General features: G+C 51.9%; 7 protein-coding genes across 7 annotated transcripts; 3 read left to right on the top strand and 4 right to left on the bottom strand.

Annotated features, from left to right (window-relative positions):
• Positions 1–681: 681 nt before the first annotated feature.
• On the top strand, positions 682–1456 carry V8C40DRAFT_260777 (uncharacterized protein; the record flags this gene model as incomplete). The annotated part of the gene is made up of 2 exons (XM_083219177.1): positions 682–879; positions 1433–1456. The coding sequence occupies 2 exons, from the start codon at positions 682–684 to the stop codon at positions 1454–1456; spliced, it is 222 nt and encodes a 73-aa protein (XP_083079486.1).
• On the bottom strand, positions 1354–2731 carry V8C40DRAFT_230915 (uncharacterized protein). The gene is made up of 4 exons (XM_083212819.1): positions 2537–2731; positions 2453–2477; positions 1716–2394; positions 1354–1651 (listed from the first exon to the last, which is right to left on the bottom strand). Exons 1-4 carry the CDS (start codon positions 2564–2566, stop codon positions 1588–1590), a joined length of 798 nt encoding a protein of 265 aa, XP_083079485.1. The 5' UTR covers positions 2567–2731; the 3' UTR covers positions 1354–1587.
• Positions 2732–3503: 772 nt separating this feature from the next.
• V8C40DRAFT_260775 (S-adenosyl-L-methionine-dependent methyltransferase) lies at positions 3504–4450 on the top strand (the record flags this gene model as incomplete). Its single annotated transcript, XM_083219176.1, has 2 exons — positions 3504–3995; positions 4100–4450. The coding sequence occupies 2 exons, from the start codon at positions 3504–3506 to the stop codon at positions 4448–4450; spliced, it is 843 nt and encodes a 280-aa protein (XP_083079484.1).
• V8C40DRAFT_16278 (deubiquitinase OTU2) lies at positions 4368–5818 on the bottom strand. The gene has a single exon (XM_083211491.1). It carries the CDS (start codon positions 5653–5655, stop codon positions 4696–4698), a length of 960 nt encoding a protein of 319 aa, XP_083079483.1. The 5' UTR covers positions 5656–5818; the 3' UTR covers positions 4368–4695.
• A 570-nt stretch (positions 5819–6388) lies between these two features.
• Positions 6389–11427, bottom strand: V8C40DRAFT_16252 (PH domain-containing protein). Its single transcript, XM_083211488.1, has 3 exons — positions 11256–11427; positions 7624–11140; positions 6389–7571 (listed from the first exon to the last, which is right to left on the bottom strand). The coding sequence occupies exons 2-3, from the start codon at positions 11042–11044 to the stop codon at positions 6553–6555; spliced, it is 4440 nt and encodes a 1479-aa protein (XP_083079482.1). The 5' UTR covers positions 11045–11140; positions 11256–11427; the 3' UTR covers positions 6389–6552.
• Positions 11428–17651: 6224 nt separating this feature from the next.
• V8C40DRAFT_230900 (HAD-like domain-containing protein) lies at positions 17652–18888 on the top strand. Its single transcript, XM_083212818.1, has one exon. The coding sequence runs from the start codon at positions 17795–17797 to the stop codon at positions 18602–18604; it is 810 nt and encodes a 269-aa protein (XP_083079481.1). The 5' UTR covers positions 17652–17794; the 3' UTR covers positions 18605–18888.
• Positions 18889–19164: 276 nt separating this feature from the next.
• V8C40DRAFT_16183 (uncharacterized protein) lies at positions 19165–20509 on the bottom strand. The gene has a single exon (XM_083211477.1). It carries the CDS (start codon positions 20322–20324, stop codon positions 19350–19352), a length of 975 nt encoding a protein of 324 aa, XP_083079480.1. The 5' UTR covers positions 20325–20509; the 3' UTR covers positions 19165–19349.
• Between the last annotated feature and the right edge of the window lie 1538 nt (positions 20510–22047).

Genomic DNA, 22047 nt, shown 5'->3' with positions numbered 1-22047 from the left:
CACTCGTCGCTTTTTTTCCATTTTTTTTGCTTCTGGTCGTCTCGTCACAACACGCGTCCAAAGCCCCCCCCCCCCCCCCCACTGTCACTGTCCGCTGTCCATCGCTGGCAATCCAGAACTCGTTACAAGTTCCATTCCGTAGATAAAGACTGCTCTATTCCCCTTCTTTTCCCGAACTTGATTCCATCACACTCCCCCCATTTATCTCTCCTTGAAATTTCTCCATCAACCATCCAATCCTTTTCTTCTTTCTCATCGCTTTTAGACAAAGGGGGACAATAAACCACCAAGAAAGTGAGACATTGATTCATCAGGATTTTGCTTGCAGCCGACCCCCCACCAGACACACACACACCACGCAACAAAGGGTCACTAGGCACACGAAAGAGCTCCAGCTTCTTCCCGGCTGAATTCATCCAAAAAAAGCGCCCTGTCCGGGATAAAAAGCCGTCGCTTTCCACACTCCTCCCCGGAGTCAGTCCGTCATAACCTGGGAATACACTCGTAACGATCAACGTTCCCCCCAGCGCAGATCCCCCATAGTTTTCTCCACGTCTTAGCCAGAACCTGCGTCGCTTTTACCCTCGGTCTTTGGGTTTCATCATCCGCCGCTCTTACATACAACAACCAACAACACTCCCACAAACTACTCAAAAAACAAACACCAATACCATCATCATCATGGACGCCTCCTCCGCTTTCAACGCCGCCTCAAGCGCCTCCTCATCGTCATCCTCATCTACCAGACAATCTCCCAGCTCCTCGGCAGCCATCATGGTCCCGGCCCCTGTCCAGGCAAAGGCCCCTTCGACCGAGCCCTTCCTCAAGGACTTTACTCTCGTCGCCGAGGCCGCCAAGCGTGCGCAGGCCGCCGTCATGGTGCGCGACTTTGCGGATTTCAATATCTGATTTGACGGATCATCCAAAATATCTATCCACCGTCTTCGTCATCTCGTCTCTCTTTTCCAAATCACTCCTCGCCGCCAAGACACGCCTGTGCTGAGAAATATGTCGGCCGAAGAGACAGACTTTGTCAATCTTCGGCTTGACTTGCTGGGCGCTACGGGTACGAAAGATTTGTGATGCTGAGATGGCTGTCTCTTTTTCCCCCACGAAAGCATGATCTGGGTTTCTATAAACTTGGCTCCCTTCTTCCTTTTTCCTTTACAAGTTGCGATACATCTTGCTTTTGTCATTCCATATACACGGGAGATTTCGGCGTCAGAAAGTGGTGCGCGCTCCGTCTTTGCGCTGTCTCTTTTATTCTTGGTTAATGGGTTCTATCAGATGGATGGGACGGTGTTGGTCTACAGGGAGGTCTGGACTTTTGTACATACACACGGCTGCTGTGTTGGGATTTCATTGTTTTTTTATTATTTCCCCCTCGTCATCTTTTTCTTATCATTTTCCCTCTCACATTGCATATATATAGCCAGCTATAAATACCCGCACCTAACGCTAATGGAATTTGTACGAGGCTTGTCATGGACGCCTCCTTGAATTAATCGCCATCTCTCTTGCTTGATCTGCGTGACATCGCTTGTGAATATCAAAGCACTGCAGTAATAAAATCGTACATGTCCCCGTTTAAAGCTTGGATACATGGGACACACCGCCGTCCACCCGGATCAACGCGCCGTTACAGAACGCTCTGAATTCACACCAAGGTTAGTCTCGCCCCGACTCACAAACACGTAAAGAAAGAAATTACTCACCCAGCTCGGCTCGCCAAGAACAAACTGGCTCCCGCCACATCCTCAGGCGTACCGATCCTGCGCAACGGCGCCTCGCTCCGAACGTAATCTCCAACCGCCTCGAGTGTCGCCTTCATCATCTTGGTAGCAAACGGCCCGCAAGCAAGCACGTTGCTCGTAATGTTCCGCGGGCCCAGCTCCTTGGCGAGCACGTTGGACATGTGATGCAAGCCGGCCTTGCTGGCAGCGTACGCAATGTTAGACACGGTGGGCACGCGGATGCCGTCGATGCTGCCGATGTGGATCAGCCGCGCCGGGTCCTCCGCCGTCGCCGTCTTCTCCAGCAGCGGCAGCAGCAGCTGCGACAAGGTGAAGACGCGGTGCAAGTTCAGCGTCAGGACTTTGTTCCACGCGTGGTCCGGGAACGAGTCGATGTCAGCGCCCCACGCCGCGCCGGCGTTGTTCACCAGCACGTGGATGCCCTTGGGCTCGAGCTCGGTGAGGCGCTTCACGAGGTCTTGGCACTGGGCGAGGTCCTGGAGGTTGCCGGGCAGGGCGTGCGCGGAGCCGCCGTTCTTAGCAATCTTTGTGAGCTCCGTTGCGGCGGACGAGCAGGCCGGGGCGTCGCGGCCGGTTAGGTAGACTTTGGCCCCGTTGGCGACGAAGCCCTCGGCGATCATGCGGCCGATACCCTTGGCACCTGCGGAAGAGAAGAACGGGTTAGTTTTAGGGATTACGCCAAGGAGAGGGAAACGTGCCTCCGGTGACGAGGACGACTTTGCCCTATAAACGCGTTGGTGAGCTGGCTTGCATCAATGGGGATTTTTAGTGGGATACTTTACCTTGACGCTGAACAAATTAGTGACATCCATAGTGATGACACAGTGTAACTCTATTGTTTATTATAAAGAATTCTCCTGTCAATTGGTGTGATTTGGTGTGATTCGAAAGAAACGCAACGATGTAAGAAAACAGTAAGAATATCAACCTTGGAGATGGGCCGGTATGTCATTAGAGCTGACAAGCCGAGGCTCATGGCTTGTCGTGCCGAAGTTGTTTGTCCGCTTTGGGTAGGCGGTATCCTGGCTTTCTTCTTTTCAGGGCCCCACCTAAGAACGCCGTGGCGTTATCGATACGCAGCTTGTTCTTTTTTTTTGGTGGGTGACAGCTTCACTGCGAAAAAGATGCAGCTCTTGATGCTCTTGATGCCTTGGAATAGACACAGACGAGGTCATTTATTTGCAATGGTTATGTGTAAATAAAATCTCATGTTAGATAATTATATGACATCATATACCGTCTAAATTTCCTCCTTCTTATTATAAAAGCAATCCTTCTCAACACAAATTCAAGCCCCGAGGATGGACAACCCCGTACCCCGAACCCGAGATCCGTCCCCGCCACTAGAAGCATCCCCACGAAATCAGTTCACTTCGACTCCTTCGGCAAACAGGGCAAATGCTGGATTTCACCTGATCCAACCAGGCTACCGTCGTTTCCTCCGGCCGTGAATTGATGAGTAGCACTTTTTTTTTTTAATTACTTTGTACTGTATTAATTGTTTACTATACGTCACGTCCATTCACCCGCCGACCTGCATGTGATGATGTGATGCAGCTACTAATGCTGCGACTATTTACTAAGTCAATTAGCTCGCCTCGTCACTACACCAAATCCAAGCATCGTCCTTGCATAACCACATTCACTACATATATATCCCCCTCCATATCCCACATATCCTTCCTCCCTCTCCCCTCTAATCAACATCTCTGCCTACGCAAGTCACTCTCCTTCACAGACACACCGACAATGGACCCTCCCTCCAAACTCCGCGAAACCTTCGCCTCCAAGCCCGTCTCCGAGCACAACGACACCTGGGACTCCCTCTACCAGCAGTCCTTCCACCCCTGGGACCGCGCTGGCCCGTCCCTGGCCCTCGCCGACCTGCTCGCCCAGCGCACCGACCTCATCCCGCCGTCCCTCGAGCGCGACCCCCGCGGCAACCCGCTCCGCGACGCCGCCGGCGCCGTCATCCGAAGATCGGCCCTGATTCCCGGCTGCGGCCTCGGCCACGACGTGCTGCTGCTGAGTTCTCTCGGCTACGACGTCGTTGGATTGGACTATAGTCAACACGCTCAGGACATGGCTCGGGAGAACCAGAAACAGGCTGCAGCTGAGGGCAAATACAAGTCGATTGAGGAGGGTGTTGAATGCGGTCGCGTGACGTGGGTGTCTGGCGACTTCTTTGGTGATGCCTGGGAGGGCGGCAAGGGCCAGTTTGACCTGATATACGACTACACAGTGAGCAACGAAAAAAAAAAAGACACCCATCCAAAACTTCTATAATATGCCCCCCGTTCTATGGAAATAAAAATGCTGACAGCTCCAAACCCCGACTTAAACAGTTCCTCTGCGCGCTCCAGCCCTCAGAGCGCCCCAGGTGGGCAAAGCGCATGGCCCAGCTCCTCGCCCCCGGCGGCCAGCTCATCTGCCTCGAGTTCCCCTCCGGAAAGCCCCTCTCGCAGCAGGGTCCGCCCTGGGGCGTCTGGCCCGAAGTCTACGAGGCCCTCCTCGCTAACCCCGGCGAGCCCATCGAATACACCGACGACGGCAACGTCAAGCCCAGCGCCACTCCCAAGCAGTCTCACCCGGATGCGCTGCACCGCGTGTGCCTCGTCAAGCCGCCGAGGACGCACAAGGCGGGCACAAATGAGGACGGGAGCGTCAGGGACTTCATCTCCGTGTGGTCTCGGTAGTAACGCCACTGCAGGGTTGCTGAAGTTTGAAGTGTGTGTGCTCTGTTGCAAGGAAGGTAACGAGAGCTTCCGTATATAGAGTGTAGGTAGGACGGGGACAGCGGTAAGATCGAAGCTGGGCCCCATGAGCTCCCTTCTTCTTCCAGAAGGAGAAAGGGAGAGGACAAAATAAGCTCTCCCCATAGACCTGTGATATAACATGAATACGCAAATAAAGACTCTCACGATATCGTCATGATGCATGCTCAGTCCGCTGCCGTCGTGGTTGCTGCCGCCGTCGCCCTTCTCAAGGAGTTGTAGTGCTCTCCCAGACCATACCCATGCCGATAGTACGCCAACCACAGCGTCTTTGCCTCCTCTCCCTCTCCCTCTCCAATCTTCTCCGTCCTCCCGTCCTGTATCACTCTAATCTCGACCCCGTACTGTCTCGCCACGGCCATCAACTCCAGCTGCCCGCCCCATTCCGCCGTATCCCTCATCTTCTTCGCATACCCCTCCAGGTCCTCCTCCAAAAACGGCGCAAAGTCATCTGCGTGCGCCTCCATGAACCCAGCAGCCTTCTTTCTTACCGTCCGATACGCCGGCTCCTTGTTATCATCAACAGCAGCACCAAGCGGGATGCCGTTGTGCGCAAGCTGGTCCGCCAGCGCCGCGAACAGGCAGTGACCGTCTGGCTGGATGTCCTTCTCGCTGAGCCCGTGAGCCGCAAACTCGCCCTTCATGTATGTGCTCTCGCGCGCCCGGTGGTCCGTCATGTTGGACGCTTCTTGCTCGGCGTGCAGCATCGCCGCCTCTTGCTCGGCAGCGCGCCGCGCCAGCCGCTCCTTTTGTCGGTTTCGCTTCTTGCCGGGCTGCTGCGCTTGCTCGTTGCTGTTCTCCTCCAGATTCAGCTTCGCTGTCGCTGTTTCCAGCTCTTGCGCCCCGTTGGTCGTCGCGTCGTTCTGCTGTGCCTCTTCCTCCTGCTCTTCCTCCTGCTCTTCCTCCTGCTCTTCCTCCTCGAGATCCTCTTCTGTCTCTCCATTCAAGGCCGCAACCTCTGAAGCTTGCTTCTCTCTTAGTTGGCGTTCCATCTCGGCGCATTCGTCGTTGACACCTTTGCGCGTCTTCTTCGTGGCGTTCTTCTTCTTGCTTGTGATTCTTCCTTGGAGGTCTTTGAGCTCACGACGATGCCGCGCCTGCATCTGCTCTAATGTCTCGGCCTCCATTTTGCTGTCCTTTAAATGCGTTTATTTTGCTTCTTTCTGTCTTCTTCTTGTAATCCTTTCTTTTCCCTTTTCCTTTTTCCAAACGAATGACGAATACGTAAAGCCGGAACGAAAGAAGACACAGGCGTAAGCTCGAGTGGTGGTACAGGTAGGTGTTAATGGCGGGGTTAAGTCAAAGTGCCCTCTCCAACTGATTTCTTTTTTTTTTCTTTGGCGGGGCCGTTGTTTGCACCGGATCCGACCATGGAGCAAGCATATGACAAATTGCTCATCACAGTAACATCATGTTTTGGATATTGAGTAATAATTCGTTGTATTACGAGCGTATTGATCTCAGTTTTTACTATCTAGTATTGGTCTTCTCTGAACATCTCCATGTTCTCAGAGAAAGGCCGCCCAATCTTCCTTGCTGAAAGGGCATTCATCCCGCCGTCCCTGCCAATCGCATCTCCAAGTCTATCTTACTATATCCAGACCAAAGACGCCTCCAATAGCGTGAGATCATGGTGGAAATTGCTCCCTCTTGCCTTGTGTACACCCCTTTTTGTATATGCTTCGGAGTCCCCTTGACCCCTACATCCATCCGCAGACAAAAAAAAAATGAGTTAATACAGACGTATATGTTCAGGAAGAAAATCAGCGCCGTGCACCGCAAAAATGAATGATAAAAGCAACAAAGGAACAGCAAAAGAAGAAGAAGAAAATAGTAAAGCGGCAATGACCGTAATTCATATCAATACAAGGCTTGAAGCAAAATGTAGATGTTTATAATGTCGAAAAAGAAGGGTATCCCGTCGTGGTGTTGCTTGATCCGTTATATCTGGATCGTTGGTATATTAAAATGAGTGTGTGGTTGATGGTTGATTTGTTTCGTGGGTTGTGGCCATTGCAGACCAATTAAAAGCCCCTAAAGGGGTCGTCTCGGAAAAAGTCCTCCTCTCCTGCTGTCTTGCTTCCGCTGAAGAATTCGTCTGATCCCCGGGTGCTCCTTGACAGCTGGGCTCGACGGCGATTTCGGCTGCTGCGTCGGCGAAATTCTTTACTCTTCTTTCTCGCGAGCGCTCTGTAATCATCTTCACCTTCCTCTTGATATTCATTATACTGCTGGTATGCATGAGGGCTGATAAACGCCTCCATGCGCACAGTACCGATTGCATCAAAGAAGTTGCCTTGCTGAGATGATACCGTCGACAATGGTGTTTGGGCTATACCCCAGCTAGCAGGGGATCCTTGTGACTGGTAAAGCTCAGAAGAGCCAGTCGTCTCGATACTAGCACCGGCCGTACTGTTTGAAGAGTGATGGCTGATTTCACCAAGAGTCGGCCCTGAGAAGCCTCGGAAAGATAGCGGCGGGGGCACACGACCTCCTGTGTTGCTACGCTTGCGACCATGGTTTATTGTCGTGTGGCCTGTCCGATCATTGAAGCGAGGTATCATAGGTGGCTCGGCGGCATCCACCGAGATTTCCCTTGAGTGCCCGACTCCAGTTACGGACTCTGCCACTCGAAACCTGGAAACATCGCCCATCCGTACGGTGGGAACATCAGGGATACTAGGCATGCTCGCCAGCTCTGTCTTTGGCGGACCTGCTCGGCCCTTGGCCAGTCGAATAGAATCTCGTATTCCTCCTCTCGTCAACTTCGTAGGGCGTGGCGGTTCAAAGTTCGGGAGAGGGTGCTGCTTAACCGAGAGGTGTTGTTGGGGCTGGGCAGGGAGGACGTCGGGCACGGCTTGATAAGAATGGGCCAGGAATGACAATGCCGTCAGCCAGAGATAATGTCTCTCAGCTGTAGGCGCTGTGAATTTGAGTGCTCGCTGTGGTGTGAGGATAAGGATTGATCGGTTGAAGATGGGCGTTGTAGCACCTCGAGGTGCCGGGTTGTCATCTTTCACATCGAGGACCGATTGGATAGCAACTATTCATGTTAGTATTCAACCGAAATTCTCACTTCAGGGGCATACACTTACGCTTGCGGCCCGTCTTTCCTAACAGAGCACTGCCGGAAGATGGCTGCTTGCTGCTCCATAGAATAGCTCGCTCATACGGTGCTACCCAGACCCATCGCCTATGCCTATCGTTGCTGTTCTCATCTTTATGGCCTGCGTCTCCAACGCCAAATGATTTCCTTCTGCGAACATACTTGAACATCCATTCTCCAACCATAGTCTGAGCAATCGCATCAACGACTCCCGGGGTTTGTGAGCTTGCCTGGGATACGGCCTCGGATTTGGCAGTCATGACAGTATTGTTGGATAGCTGATGGCGATGCCTCTTATATGTGCTGCCTTCTCGGTGGCGCGGCGTCGTGATATCATTTTGGGGCAGGGGAGGGAGACCGGGACTTTCAGGGGCTTCTGTGGATGGTGATAGAGGTGGTGTTCGGCTGCCTGTCCTGCGGTGACGTTCATGGTGTGGCAGAGTGTTTGCGGAACGAACACGACGAACATGAACGCTGTTTGCATAATAAGTACGGCTACCGCTTCGGCGATGCCCGCTAATGCTTGATGGAGTGCTGCGTCCATCGCTTGGGATACTGGTGCTGATGGATGGCTTCCGTGAGCTGGCTCGGGCTGGGATAGGAAATGGTGCTTGATTCTTGGGCTCAACAATGGTAGGGTAGTTAGCCAAGCCTGTCTGAGCCATGGTAGCCTTTCGCGTGACGCTGTTGCGGCTTGATGGACCTGGTGCAGGCGCTGGTGACTTTTCGTTGAGCCTGCTTGATCTCCCGGACTGGGGCTCATTCTCACCAACACTATACAGGTCGGTGCTCCTTACTGATCTTACAGACGTCCTACCAGAGCGCTTGGAATGTTGATCAGGTGAAGTTGCGACTGTACCCACTGAACTTCGCTTATTGGTTCGGCTCAGGTTAGATGGAGGTCTGGGGGCCGTCAAGGCGGTTCGATATTCAGAATCGCTCATGTCCAGCTCGCCAAACTCGTCAATCTCATCCGAATCGGTATAAAAGCCGGAGAACAGGCTGCTGAAACGGCGAGGTGGGATTATTGGACCGCGTTGGCTCGATAGGAGAAGATCATCGTTGTAGTCGTGTAAATCATGGTCATCCATTCGGAGGCTGATGGGGGAAGACGGAAGCTCGGTGCTATACCGGCTGCTTTCCAGCCGTCGAGGGTTTCGAGGAGGTAAGCCGCCAGCAAGAGGATTGGCGCTCTTGTCGGGAATAGCAATGCCCGAAGGATGAGGCGAGGTAGGACGGGAAGTGATAGAAGACGGCTGAAGATGGGCTGGAAGAAGAGCCAGTCTCTTGTCTGTCTGGATTGCCTCTGTTTGAGAGCTCGAGTCAACCATATCGCCTTTAACAATGATATGGACTTGGCATCCAAAGTCTTTGAAATGTTGGGGTAGCTTCGGAGTATGCGGCGAGGTAGGCCGGCTAGTTGGTGGTTGAATGCTGATGCTCGGGATATAGATTGGAGGTAGCGCAATAGGAGCAACTACGGGAGCAGGAGCCTCGGTCTGTGTCGAAGAAGTCGTCATCTTCGGTTCAGGCTTCGGCGTCTCGACCTCCACAGGCGAATCCTCGCGCAGCTCGTACACTGAATTTGGTGTCTTCGGAGGGGTTAAAGGAACCTCAACCGTCTGCGAGGCTGAGGACACCATACGCCGGGGTGTGGCGGGCGGTTCCATAACAGGGGGTAGACTAACTCTCTTCTTTCGCTGATTTGCTTCAATTTCGGACGATCGCGGGGGTATCTCTTCATACGGTTTCTTTTCGACTACCTCAGAAATGACAGACTCCAGTTCAGGAGATGTCATCACTTCCAGTGTAGGAGAAGGTGGTGGAGAAAATTGGATTCCTGTATCAGCGTAAGAGCTCTCAGAAGCAGGTGAGTGCTGAACGCCTGTATCAGCGTATGTGGGCTCAGAAGTAACTGTGTACTGAACTCCAGTATCAGCGTACGAGGTTGTAGAGTTAGGTGCATCTTGAACTCCTGTGTCAGTGTATGAAGACTCGGAAGCAGTGGAGTGTTGAATTGCTGCATCGGTATATGAGGGTTCAGGAGTGGGAGAGTATTGAATTCCAGTGTCGGTGTATACAGGCTTGGGGGTGGAAATAGGAGCTGTAATGGTAGCCGGAACGGGAGCCGGAGCCGGAGGAGAACACTGGACGCCTGCATCACTGTATCTATGCTCAAAGTCAGGAGAGCACTGGACTCCAGCGTTGTTGTACGAAGTTTCAGAAGCAGGAGAAGACTGAACTCCAGCGTCAGCGTAAGATGGCTTAAAGGTAGCGCGAGTACGAGCCGGAGCAGAGTCTTCTCCCTCGGTCTCTTCATCTTCGCCTTCGAGAGCCTCTAGAACTGATTGGTTCATGAAAACTCTGCCACGTGCAACGCTGCCAGGACGCTTCACGCTTTCAATGCTCTTTGTCCTTCGATGAAGCTTGCTAATGACACTCTCACGGCTAAATGTTCGCCGGTGTTGTTGTCGTGGGCTTGAGAAGACGCTTTCGCGCCCGTCAATGTCTGTCTGGTCATCCGTATCATCAAATTTAAGCTCATCTGCCAGAGAATAGCCATTGAGAGAAAAGCCAGGTCCATTGGCCAGGGAATAACGAATGCTGCTTGTGAGACTCATTGTTCTCACGCTGCCTGTGTCATTCTCCCTACCGCTGTCTTCTGCATCGCTCTCATGGCCACGACCCTGTTGAGAGGCTCCATTTGCATGATTCGCCTGATAGGCTGCGACCTCATCAAGTACCATTTTTAGGCGGCTCTCTGCCACATGGATTCGCCGCTCATATTTGCGCTTCTCATCTTCCCAGTTCTCTTTTTCTTCGGCCCACTGTTCATGAACTCGCTGAGAATCTTCCTCTTGGATACGAAGTTTCTTTAGGGCTGCGTCCAGGCGCTTCTTCGTATCAGTCGCTGAATCGACAGCCTCGTCTCTTTCTCGTGAAAGATCGCCCAACGCTGATGAAGTTCCACCCTCTAGTAACGACAGCTGCCGTTGCAACGAGCGTGTCTCCTTGGTTGCTGCATTTACACTGTCTTGCAGAGCGTCCTGCTCCTCTCTGCTTGCTTGGAGTGTACTTTCGAGACTCTCAATAACCTTGACCTTTTCTTCTTGGTCTCTCCTTAGTGACAAGATTTCGGACACCAAGTTGGCATGCAGAGTGGGAGTGAAGCGTCGTGGATCGAGGATGCTTATTTGCTCGTCGGTTGTGATGTCCCTTGAGGAACGCTTGGAGGTGTTTCCATTTCTTGACGGCGAAATTTTCTTCTTTGCTGGAGGGGTGATTGAACGTGCTGAACGCCTCGACTTCCTTGACTTGGTCGAAGGTGTTCTATAAGGAACGTACTCTCGCGCAGGCAGCGAGACTGCGGCCTGCGCATTCATGTACTCGTCGTCTGTCCAGGCCGACATTGCTACTAAGTTGAGTCAATGCAGCTACCTAGTTTTAGGCCTGTATGTGACGGGTAGCAGCCGGTTGATAACCAACCTTTGTCATGGGCGATGATCCTTTGATTCAACATCAGTATTTTTGCAGACATAAGCTGGTCTGAAATGTCTCAGGGTTCATTTGTGCTGAAGGGTTCGCTGCCGTGATACATCCAAAGCAAGGGAAACGACTTACAAGACGGCACAAATGTCTAACAGGCAATCCCTCTGGCTACTGTGCACGCCGCAGGTGATGTGAGCCAGTGGCTGGGTACTAATGTCTTGCTTTCGAAGTCTAAAACACGCAATTCGTACAAAAAAAGGAAGTCGTCGAGACTGTTGAAAGAAATTCGCTTCAACAATGAAAAAGCATTGGTTATGGGGAGGCGGGGGAATGAGAGGTGATGGTTTTCTCAAACGGTTCGGTTACTCGATCTAGTCGAATGCGAAGGGGAATTTGGAATGAAACACGGAGATGCCGAACGGTAGCAAAAGGGTCTCGACGCCGGTATTCGCAATGAAGTGCTAATGCAACGATTTAAATAAAGAAAACGGGGAGAACTGAAGCGATTAAAGGCGTCAGTTTGTCTTTGGGATTCGTAGGGCTAACGAGGCAGCTGGCAACAAAGAGCAAGAGGGCGTCGCTTGTTCCTGCCACATGAATCTCACCTTTGGACGCAAGGGAAGAGAAAAGGAAGGAAAGAAGCAAAACCGCCTGAAAAGGCTTCGTGGATTGTTTTCTGAATGTGTCTTAATCCATTGAAACACAACAGACGCCGAAAAAGAAGAAAAGCAAAGCCGGCTTCTAGTCGGACAACGCTCCTGCAAACTGCGTGGCGTACGAAGCTGAAGATTGTCGCTGGAACAGCCAGCAACACAAAGGCACGACAAACGGCGATAACGACAAGTACAGAACAGGAGACGGCGAGACGAAAAGATAATGACGAGGTATTCCGCCGGGGTGCCGGGAGAGCAGGAGGCAGGGAGTATTAATTGTCCACATCCACTTTGCCTGGTTGGTTGACGCGCGATCGGGGTCGACTCTGTCCATGTGGGCCGTGCTTGAGGCGATCCCAGGACGCTGGAAGCTTGGGAACAAGGGCCAGGCAGATGGAGGGCTGTCTGGACTGGCTACGGACTGGCTACGGACTCACCCAAGCTGAAGAGAGCCTTTGCTACTGTTCTACCTTGCTGGTGTGAGCCTCCTTGATGAGTCTGGGGTCAAGTGCTGATCGTGCCCAAGCAAGTCTTCAAACCATTCCCCCGGAGCATCATCGTCCCTTTTCAGATCATTCATGCAATCTAACATTATACAATGCAGCACCTGGGCCTTGCCTCGCACGAGAATACGCCAGCAGATGGCCGCATATGCACACCACTGCAAGCTGCCCGGCAGGCATCTCCAAGGGCCCCCTCCTAAATCTACCGCAGCAGCCATGATTATCCCTCCTTAGAAGCTGAAGGCACAAGACTTGCTTGTTTTCTCTCTTCACCCTGACCCCCTGCAAGTTTGTTCCCCCTCTACAGACGTTGTACCGCTGCATCATTGGCCAGGGGCCTGCGTCGGTTCTCTCATCCGCGCTGGCCCAAGCGTCCACTCCCAGCATGCTACTCCCAGTCCTGATTAGCGGTCCTCAGTCAACGCCAAAAACGCCCACCATACGAGTGGCTAATATTCGTCCTAATAACCCGATGGCCTGTCAGGTTCCCCCTTCAGCTCAGAGCCACCAGTATTACAGCTGCTGTTGGCCTGGCAGATGGCGCGGTGGCGTCTCATTCCCGGCCGCAAAGCGTAGGATCCGGCCAGTGGCTTTCTTTATTTTGTTTCACCATCGTCCGGTGCGAGACCGAATATGATACGGCAACATGAGTGTGCCCGCTCCTCGCACGGAATACGGTTGACTATCAACGCACCCGGATTGGTGACGGACTGAAGGCTGGTAGAAATTATCACCAGCATGGGGCTTCCTGCTCTTACCTTGTATGGGATATTGCGCCGGCCTTTTTCTTATATGAGGGAACAACGTTAAATTATGTAAAGAGCCAACGGTCTTGGAATGGCATAACATAATTACTGCAATAAGGAGGGCCCTCGGCTACGTACCGTTGAAAGTGGACGGCGACACTTGATCTCGCGGAGGCATTCACTCATGTAAGCCAGCGTGGATGCACGGCAATATCACATATGCAAGGCTACCGGTGTCACCTGGTTGGATCCCTGTCAGGACCACCCTCACGACATTATCCGAAATCGCGCCTGTTCAAGTGTATGCGCGGATAGGAGGAGCATCCTGGCTAGAGCGAATGTTTCTAGACTACCATGCTTGTACTCGTAAAAGTACTCGTATGGAACTCCAGGTCCAGGATGACACTCGCCACGGCGGCCGATGAGCAGCCACTACATTGCTTCTCCAGGAAATGATGGGAGGATTCGCAATTGTTGGCCCAAAGTTAGTCTCATTATTCGGTCATCATTCAAGGCCCTCGAGCCGTCATCACCATTACTATTGGTACCCCATACGATGGACTGTGCCTGCTTTATTTCCTCCCCCTTTACGGACGGGTACACGTCGCCGTCGCCTGCGCTACGGCCCGGTACTATGGTGAGACTGCTGTGTCAGTTGCCCTCCCGACCGAAGCACACGAGTGTGATGTTGCAACAGAGTACGAGTACACACAAGTGCCTGTACCGGGCTTATTATGAGCTCTCCCACCATGGCGGTGCTCGGCTATTTTCCACGCTCTCGAATCCTGAGCGCGTACCTTGCATCGTCCTGCAGATTCTACGATGCTACTTGCGCAGTACTTGCTGTGCTCCATTCTTCCAAGGTTATGGGGAATGCTGTCCGTCCGTAGGGGGCATAGCACTGCTGGTAGATCGTACACGTGCCTACCATTGCGCTTGTATGGAAGTCACTGGTATGGGGTACGGGTTGGCTCATTTACTTTAGCTGGCCTCCCTGGCTGCTTTGGAAATTAATCGCGACCAGGGCCACTGTTCTTCGATTTCAAGAGGCCCGAAACTATGCTGGCCTAGGAAGCGGGCCGAGCTTGGCAAACCAGCCCGGTCCTCGTGCTCTTTTAGGGGAACCAACCTTACTTGGTACGGCCCATCCCCAGTTAATTGAGCAGACATGGGGATAAGGTCCTGCTGATGATTTTTTCTTTTTGGCCCGCATGTTCATCGGGGTCGGCATGACCGAAACCATCAACAGATACGAGTGCAAGCTTCGTACACGGGGATATTCTTGTGATGATCTTTAATTGTCTGACAGCTAGGTTATCCATGGCGAGGCTAAGTCGCCATCAGAACGTTAACAAATCGATATGAATCTTGCTCCGTGCGCACGGCATTTGAGGCTCTCTCCACGGAGACAGTCAACTGACAGATGGCGCCGGCGTCTCGTCGAAGCCCCTCAATGGCACGGACAGATGACTTGAGCAAAATGATAAGTGGCAAAGGATGATTTTTGCTTTTTATCTCCCGTCCCTGCTGTCGAATCTAGGCCATTCGTAGTCCCTCCACAGAAGACGGACGCCGATCATCAGCCTTTTTGGCCAACTCACTTGTACCCACCTGGTATTAGCTGTTGGCAAACAAGCTACTACCAAATTACGGAATTGCCAGACCTTTTTGTTCCTTCATGCAAACCTCATGTCATCTGAGGGTCTCTCCAGCCGATGATTGATTAACTCAGCGGGCCATATGCAGGGGAACATGAACGGCCAGAGCACAACTGCATGCTTCTCTGTCTTGATAGGAACTCCCACTAGCAAACGCGGCATACTCCACCTTTCCAATATGCCGCAACTACCTACGAGTACATCAGCTCTCTTGGTGCTAGTCGAGCTCGCTCCCTCAGGTTAGCCTGAGATGTGATGGGTGATAGGGCGATTGCCATGCTCCTGCAATTTCTCCGCTTTCTACTGCTACTCCACCTCCATCCTGAACGACTTACAGCACTAATACAACAAGTTCTGCCGATTCCTTGCTCGCCAATTACATGTCTAAAAAAAGAAAAGAAAACCAACAAGGAGATGAAGTTGCTAGGCCGCTGGATCTGATACTTACGAATATTGTGCGGCCTCGTCCGGTACACAGACGAGTATGGTAGCCCTCATCGCCATTTATCTAGCTGTAGCTATAGCATATCGGCTGTAGTCTCTGGGTGTCCCATTCACACAGAGGCGGAAATGTGAGAGATTCTGATAACTGTTAAATCTGTCAATATTGACAGAGGATACATGTCTAGGGCTCAAGCATCAAATGACCAATCTCCAGATGTACCGGGAGGAACAGAGAAAGCCGCGAATACTACCCCCGCCTGCCAAGTCCATAAACTATTGTCTTCTTAAACGCTCCGGGGATCCAGATCACTTTCCCAGGGCGGAAAGATCAGCATTCAATAGAAGCCACAGGCTACTTTCTTACATTCAGCTGAGTACAACCAAGACGGAGCTGAACTGCCCTGGACATTGAAGAAGCACCGCCTAGTACGAGTACATATGTAGTATGTGGTACAGGGAATCACTCTGTCCTCTACCACGCTATCTTTTATATGTTACCGCAGCCAATAACTTCTGTGCTCACAGAACAAACCGATAGCAGATCATGAATGCCACTTAACCCGGGGCAGGGGTGTCACAGAACCAACTCAAACATAGCGGCATGCCGGCAGCAATAGCCGACCTAGCGGACATTGCCTTGGATGTTTCACTTAATTGATGGACCAATCGCCCCAATCGAAGTGTGCCGTTGAAGCTACGAGACATATTGATGAGGCCCAGGCCATCTGAGACTATATCAGCCGCCTGCACAGCGGGACGTTGGCCACCATTGTTCCGGACCGTCCATCCGCGTCCTCCTAGTGATGCCTGTTTTTGATATCATTTTGTTCCTCCACAATTGCTATGGCGTAGATTGGACTGTCAGCTTGTGGATAGCGAGGTATTCCCGGAGATGCCGTTGGTATGGAGATGTGTCGACAACATACTCGCGCTTGTGCAAGTTTTTGGACATGTACTCCTTGATGGTCTGCGTTGGTGCTCACCTTTCCTCGCTTGCCTGGGGTTGGTATCCGGCTAAGACGTCTTCCACATCCCCGCACGATCACGTTTTCATCAGAATTGGTAAAACGGTATGATAGTACATCTTTTCCCTTTTTGCCGTTGGTAAGTTGGCCGTCTATGTTCTTTTGCGTTGCTTTCGAGGCTCCAAGCGCTCTCGTCACAAAGGATCCCACTCGAGCCGTCACTGTCACGGTGACACAACATTTACAATGGGTACTGAAGGGAGTCTTCTATTTAAAGAAGTAAAAGGCCCGTAGGTATGTTGGACCTCGGTCTAACGAAGAGCGTGGCTTTCGTTTCAGCTATCTTGGCAGCTTGTTGGTCACACATGAAGTCTACTCTGGCCTTGAGAAGCTCAACAATATCATAGTGCTAGCAGTCATTTTCGTACCAGTTAGTTATGAACACACTCCAATCCGGCGGGCGTTGGGTGACAAGGGTAACAAATGACAGCCGCGGTGGCATCCACATGTCAACTTACTCGTATTTGATCGAGGCTCGACTAGTTGGGTGTTGACTGCTAATATTAGGCAGGCCACGAGCCTAATGGGACTCGTCGAGGCTTTGATCGCCTCCAGTCCAGCGGCAGTGCGGTGGCGGGCGTTTCGAATAAATGGCTGATCCTTGCGCCAATGACTTTATTTATTCTAGCTTGCGTTTGCGGAGCAATCTCCTGGGAAGATTGGCGTGTAATGCTCCCTCTGACATCAAGAATGCTCTATCGTATCCCAGACTCGTTGTCATCCTGCGACTGACCGACCGCCTATCAAGACTTAATACGTGATAGTGGCTTGCGGGAATACATGTGGCAAATGTGCCATGTGCAATGAGATGCATTCATCACAGTGGCTTGTTTTATGTAAGTGCGTCACACTCGGCTACGGGTTGATTCCAGGCAATGTCTCTGCAGATGATGAAACTCGGTTATGTATCGGTAGGGAGTGCATGGTGGCTTGGGCCAAATCTTGCCGGGGTTTGCTATTAAGTTATCACGATGCGTATCAAACTTTGAGAGTTTCATTGCGTTTGTAATATCACCTACCAAAGGAGTGCAGTGATGGCATGTTGCGCATGAAAGGTTGTATGGAGTCGGTTGGTATACCGAGGCCACCTACTGTCTGGGAACTCGCATCGCAACCACTCATGATCTCTTCTATTGCTTATTCAGTAAAGACACTTATACTAATATACCAATTAGTTTTCTCACGTCAAAAAAATAATCTACATTCTTTAGTATAGATCCATAGATAAATGATGGAAGTGGTGGTCACTTACACACCATGAGACGCCTCCCTTCTTACCCTACAGTAGGACGAGGAAAAGGCATCCGCATTCACTGCATGTCTGTTTTCATGTGAGAATTTCAGTATCTAACGACGTATTATTAGCCGTCTTGTTTTCATTTCTATTGATATAGGCTTTATGATGAGGATTGGTGGGTTGTCGATGGCGACATTTAATCATGTGATTTTGTAGATCTAAACTTTAACCTCGGTGACGCTTCATCAACTGCAAGTGTCAACTTGTGACTCACCAAATGTAATGTTGGCTTCGAGAATATTGAAGCCGAAACAAATCTTTAAATCCAGCTTTCTTTTAGCAAGTATTCTCATGTAAAGGTCAATCAAATACACAAAAAAAAACACAAAAACCAGAGAATCAATCATGCCCTCAAAAACTTCACCCCTCACCAACATCAAAGCCCTCCTCTTCGACGTCTTCGGCACCGTCGTCGACTGGCGCTCCTCTGTCACAGACGAAATCTCCCTCCGCACATTCCGCAAACTCTCCTCTCAAGAAAACCCCCTCCCACCCGCTCTGAAGACCCGTCTCGAAAGTCTTACGCAGCAGGACTGGGACCGCTTCATCCAGGAATGGCGTGACTCGTATAGTGCTTTTACGAGATCCTTCAACAAGAACACGGATCCCTGGAAGAGCGTCGACGAGCACCATCACGATAGTCTCGTCGAGCTTCTTAGGAAATGGGATCTCGAGGGCCTATTTACGGAGACGGAGATTAAGAGCTTGAGTCTTGTTTGGCATCGTCTTACTCCGTGGGCTGATTCAGCTGATGGCCTTGCGGAGCTGGGACGTAGATATGCTACCGGCACGCTGTCCAATGGAAATACTAGCCTCTTACGCGACCTCGCTGACTTTGGCGGGCTGTCCTTTCACAAGATCTTCTGCGCCGAGACGTTCAAGACTTACAAGCCGGACCCGGCAGTGTACCTCGGCGCCGTGCGAGCGCTAGGCTTGCAGCCGGAGGAAGTGGCCCTTGTGGCGACGCATCTCGGGGATCTTCACGCCGCTAGGGCTTGCGGGTTGCGGACAATCTACGTCGAGAGGGATCGGGAGGAGGCGTGGGGGAAGGAAGAGGAGCGATATATAGAAGCGAAGAACTGGGTGGACTTGTGGGTGACGGTGGAGGAGAAGGGGCTGCTTACCGTTGCGGAGAAGTTGGGGGAACTGGAATAGAAAGAATGTGATATATGACTGGTTGTGAATACGTGGAAACTACTGGACTTGCTGGATTTGGGGATAGAGTGGATAGTTGGGGATGTTGAGTGTGGGGATTGAAGTCTTCGTGTTGACATAGGAGATGTCTTACTTATAACGAGTTGTCATGATGATGGAACGTATATAAACCCGAGTGACAGTAACTACTTAACTTGAAGAGTATGTCTCATGAGATTGCTTGACAATTGGTTGCGTTGTTGCATTACTCTCTATTGGACTATTGAATTGCATTCATTCTGGCAGCCTCAGGATGGAATACGAGATAAATGAGTTATGTTATTACGTATGTATAGCTCCAGCCAATGGAACACGTCCACTTACACTAACTAACTGAATATTAGATGGTCTTGAACAGGGCTCATATCTTGGTTATCCCAAGGCGTGGGCTTTAGAATCAGTCGATCGTGGCAATCTAGGCTCACAGTCCCCTTAACGATTCACTCCAGTGTAATGCAATACATGTACGAGTGTCTACAATACCCAAAGGAAAGGAGGGTCAACTCAGCCACTGCATGATACATGATACGGATCCAGTGAGCCACAATCTCCCGGCTGGACTTATAAGACGGAGCTTGCTCCCAATCATCACAACAGGCTGTATCTCCCGAGTTCTCATTGGTAGCTGTCTTTTTCTCCCACGGCCATTAAAAAGCTTGGAAGCTAGAGCTCAACAAATACACGCTGACTTGTTGAATTCATAGTCCTATGTGCCATTGGCTCCCATTCGGGAACACCCGCAGCCACAGGAAACACTCTTGATCCTGATGCTGGGGCGGAGCGGAACCCTGGCAGGGCTTTTCGGATACTGCCGCTGATGCAATTTAGTTAGACGTGATACTTGCTGCAAGTGTTGTGGAGATTCCTGGCGAGCTCTTTCGTACGAGTACAGCTTGGTGTTCATGTCAAGCCTGCGTGATACAAGGTCAGTCGTATTGCGCCGACGGCCAGTTAAGTTGCTCCAGCTGGACAAGACATGCATCGCATTTGTTGTACGCATCCTCGTACTGGTACAGTCATCCATCATTTTCTCCCAACGATGGCCAAGAATGCGAAAAAATCCGAAAAAATCCGCGACCCCCACTACGCAGCTTACTCGTCTCAATGAGGTGACCGACGAGGTTGGAAGTGATCCTTGGGGCATCTCAGTTTGCCCGAAAGCTAGCACGAGAGATGGTAATGGGCCGCTTCGGGTGGATGAACCTTGCATTCGGGATCGACTTGCTGCTCGCGGGTAAGCATCACCCGCGTGCCGGTATGCAGGAAAGACGTGGGATGCGAGGGTTAGCCAAATACTATGTCGCCGGATAAGCCCGGTGGCCAGACCGGGAAAAAGGACCTTGACCAGACGACATGCTTCCCCGCGCTGACACAGTGGTACAGTAATCAGAGCAGAGAATGGAGGCTTCGCATGTGTACGAGATCCTAGCAGCAGTAGTAAGAGTAAGAGTAATAAGAGCAAGTAATGATAGCATGTCGTACTAGCACGTCCTCCGGCGAGTATTGCGCGGCCAATCGGTGAGGGAGGCCGTCGATAGCTGCCAACCAAGAGTGGCAAATATTGCTCTGTCCATAAGCGAGGGAGATGCAGATAATCCCCGACGGGCGTGACTTGTCTGGGTGCTGATTTGGAATAGAGTATATCAGATGAGGTTATGTAGGTTTGACTTATCTTTAGCATGCCATCTGCATGGGATGAGATGGCAGAGTGGAAGAGCGACCAAAGGGAGCAGATATGATTTGCCAACGCTCTGTATACTGCAACTGGTAGTCACAAGCGCAAGGTCGGTCATGTCATCGTACAGGTGCCCATAACAGTACTAAGAAGACTGACTTCCTACTTGTAGAGCATCATATCCACCAATTCCTCTGGTCGACTGCGTGCTGAGCGGATGTAGTTTGCGGTCTGCCGCTGCGGGTCGTGCTCCATGTGCTCAGCAAGGCTAGGCTAGGCTCCTACGCACGCGGCGGGAGGTTGGGGGCATACGAGACGAGCACAGATAGATACAGAATGCCGTTGCCGCCTCTCGGAGACAAAGGGAGAAGAATGCCATGCTACTGGCTGAAGGCGAGGCGCCGTGGTCTGTCTTTGCCCTTGATGGGGCTGGAAGCTGCGGCCTTGATCTCAACCCGGAGAGCCCCATATTCTGTACTGTGGTCCGGACTAGTGCGCTGTGCGTTGACTGCAGAAGCACTTGTCTCGTGAGCCTTCAGCCTTCAGCTTGGATGGGGTACGGACAAGCACGAGCAGGCACTGCTGGTCGTGCGTGTAAGAAGCTGACGAATTGATAGGCGGGCATTTCCAGAGCAGGGACATGGCAGCTGTCATCTCACAAGAGAGGCAGGCTACATGCCGACTCTGGCAGGATGAGAGAGGAGACTGCATATCCACAGCTTACTCTGCGGTGGGTTCGTGCTCTGTGCCCCCGTTCACGCACGGCCATATGCATAAATGTGCGAAGCCGATGCGAGTGACTTGATGCTCTCCAGAAGTCAGTCAAGCACGTCAGCAAGAAGCGTCAGTGCTGGAGCGGGAATGGTTTCCAAAACGAGACGCTGATGTGGCAAAACGCTTGTCTGTCCGTAGCCGGAGGGACTGCTGCTGCTATGCCATGAAGTTTTGCTGGCGCTTGTCCGGAGCACTCAGCTCACCAGATATGACAAGAGAGCGATTCTTCCACCCCCGTCTGTCTTTTCGTCTAGCCTCTTCCCGTCAACGCTGGCCTGGCATTATGGGGGGCAAACAGCGAGGAAATCAGACCATTGATCTCATGGTCCTTGTCCGCGCGCCTGGTAGCGGCTTTGCTGGGATCTCGGGATGCGAATGTAGCCAGTCTGGAGTACGAAAAGCACGACTACTGCGACTGCTAGCACCGGTACGAGCAGTCGCGCGCTCTCAACTGTCCATGTACGAGTACGACTAGTGCCCTAATAGTACAAGGTAGGCGCTCAACGGACAGCCGAGCGTGTGAAGCTGCGGTTCCGACCGCTAGCTCGGCCGGCGCTGCAGATCGACGACTTCTGAGAGGCTCGCTGGTGAAGCTGCAGCCATGCTTCCGGCTCTGCTGGCATGGAGCATGTCGCTTCCGCAGTCGCTCCGCGCTACGGATGCAGCGTTGCTTTGGCCCGTTGGACTTGTACGAACGAACGAAGCCGCCGTAACTCGTTTGTCCTTGCGTCGAGCAGCTTTCTGCTCTGGCGGACAAGTGAGGGTACGAGTAGCAGTAGCGTATCGTATCGGCCTTGATTGAGGCTATAGACCATTGGATTGGACTGGACTGGATGCTGACTCTCGGCGGCAGGTGAACGCTCGCTGTTATCGGGTCGCCCCGGCAGACTCATCACATCCCCATGGACATGGACGCTCGCTAGACTTGCAGATTTGCAGTCAGGCTTGCGAGCGA

Source organism: Trichoderma camerunense, assembly GCF_050948025.1.
Source record: "Trichoderma camerunense strain CBS 138272 chromosome Unknown V8C40scaffold_1, whole genome shotgun sequence".
NCBI lineage: Eukaryota > Fungi > Ascomycota > Sordariomycetes > Hypocreales > Hypocreaceae > Trichoderma > Trichoderma camerunense.
This window is presented reverse-complemented; position numbering and strand designations above follow the sequence as displayed.

Excerpts from the sequence above, each read along its gene's own strand:
- V8C40DRAFT_16183 (XM_083211477.1), bottom strand. The coding sequence starts at position 20,324 with ATGCTAAAGATAAGTCAAACCTACATAACCTCATCTGATATACTCTAT.
- V8C40DRAFT_16252 (XM_083211488.1), bottom strand. The coding sequence starts at position 11,044 with ATGTCGGCCTGGACAGACGACGAGTACATGAATGCGCAGGCCGCAGTC. Across the intron at positions 7,572-7,623 it reads AGGAAAGACGGGCCGCAAGC|TTGCTATCCAATCGGTCCTC; the intron begins GTAAGTGTATGC and ends TAACATGAATAG.
- V8C40DRAFT_230915 (XM_083212819.1), bottom strand. The coding sequence starts at position 2,566 with ATGGATGTCACTAATTTGTTCAGCGTCAAG. Across the intron at positions 2,478-2,536 it reads CTAATTTGTTCAGCGTCAAG|GGCAAAGTCGTCCTCGTCAC; the intron begins GTAAAGTATCCC and ends ACGCGTTTATAG. Across the intron at positions 2,395-2,452 it reads AGTCGTCCTCGTCACCGGAG|GTGCCAAGGGTATCGGCCGC; the intron begins GCACGTTTCCCT and ends TCTCTTCCGCAG.
- V8C40DRAFT_16278 (XM_083211491.1), bottom strand. The coding sequence starts at position 5,655 with ATGGAGGCCGAGACATTAGAGCAGATGCAGGCGCGGCATCGTCGTGAG.
- V8C40DRAFT_230900 (XM_083212818.1), top strand. The coding sequence starts at position 17,795 with ATGCCCTCAAAAACTTCACCCCTCACCAACATCAAAGCCCTCCTCTTC.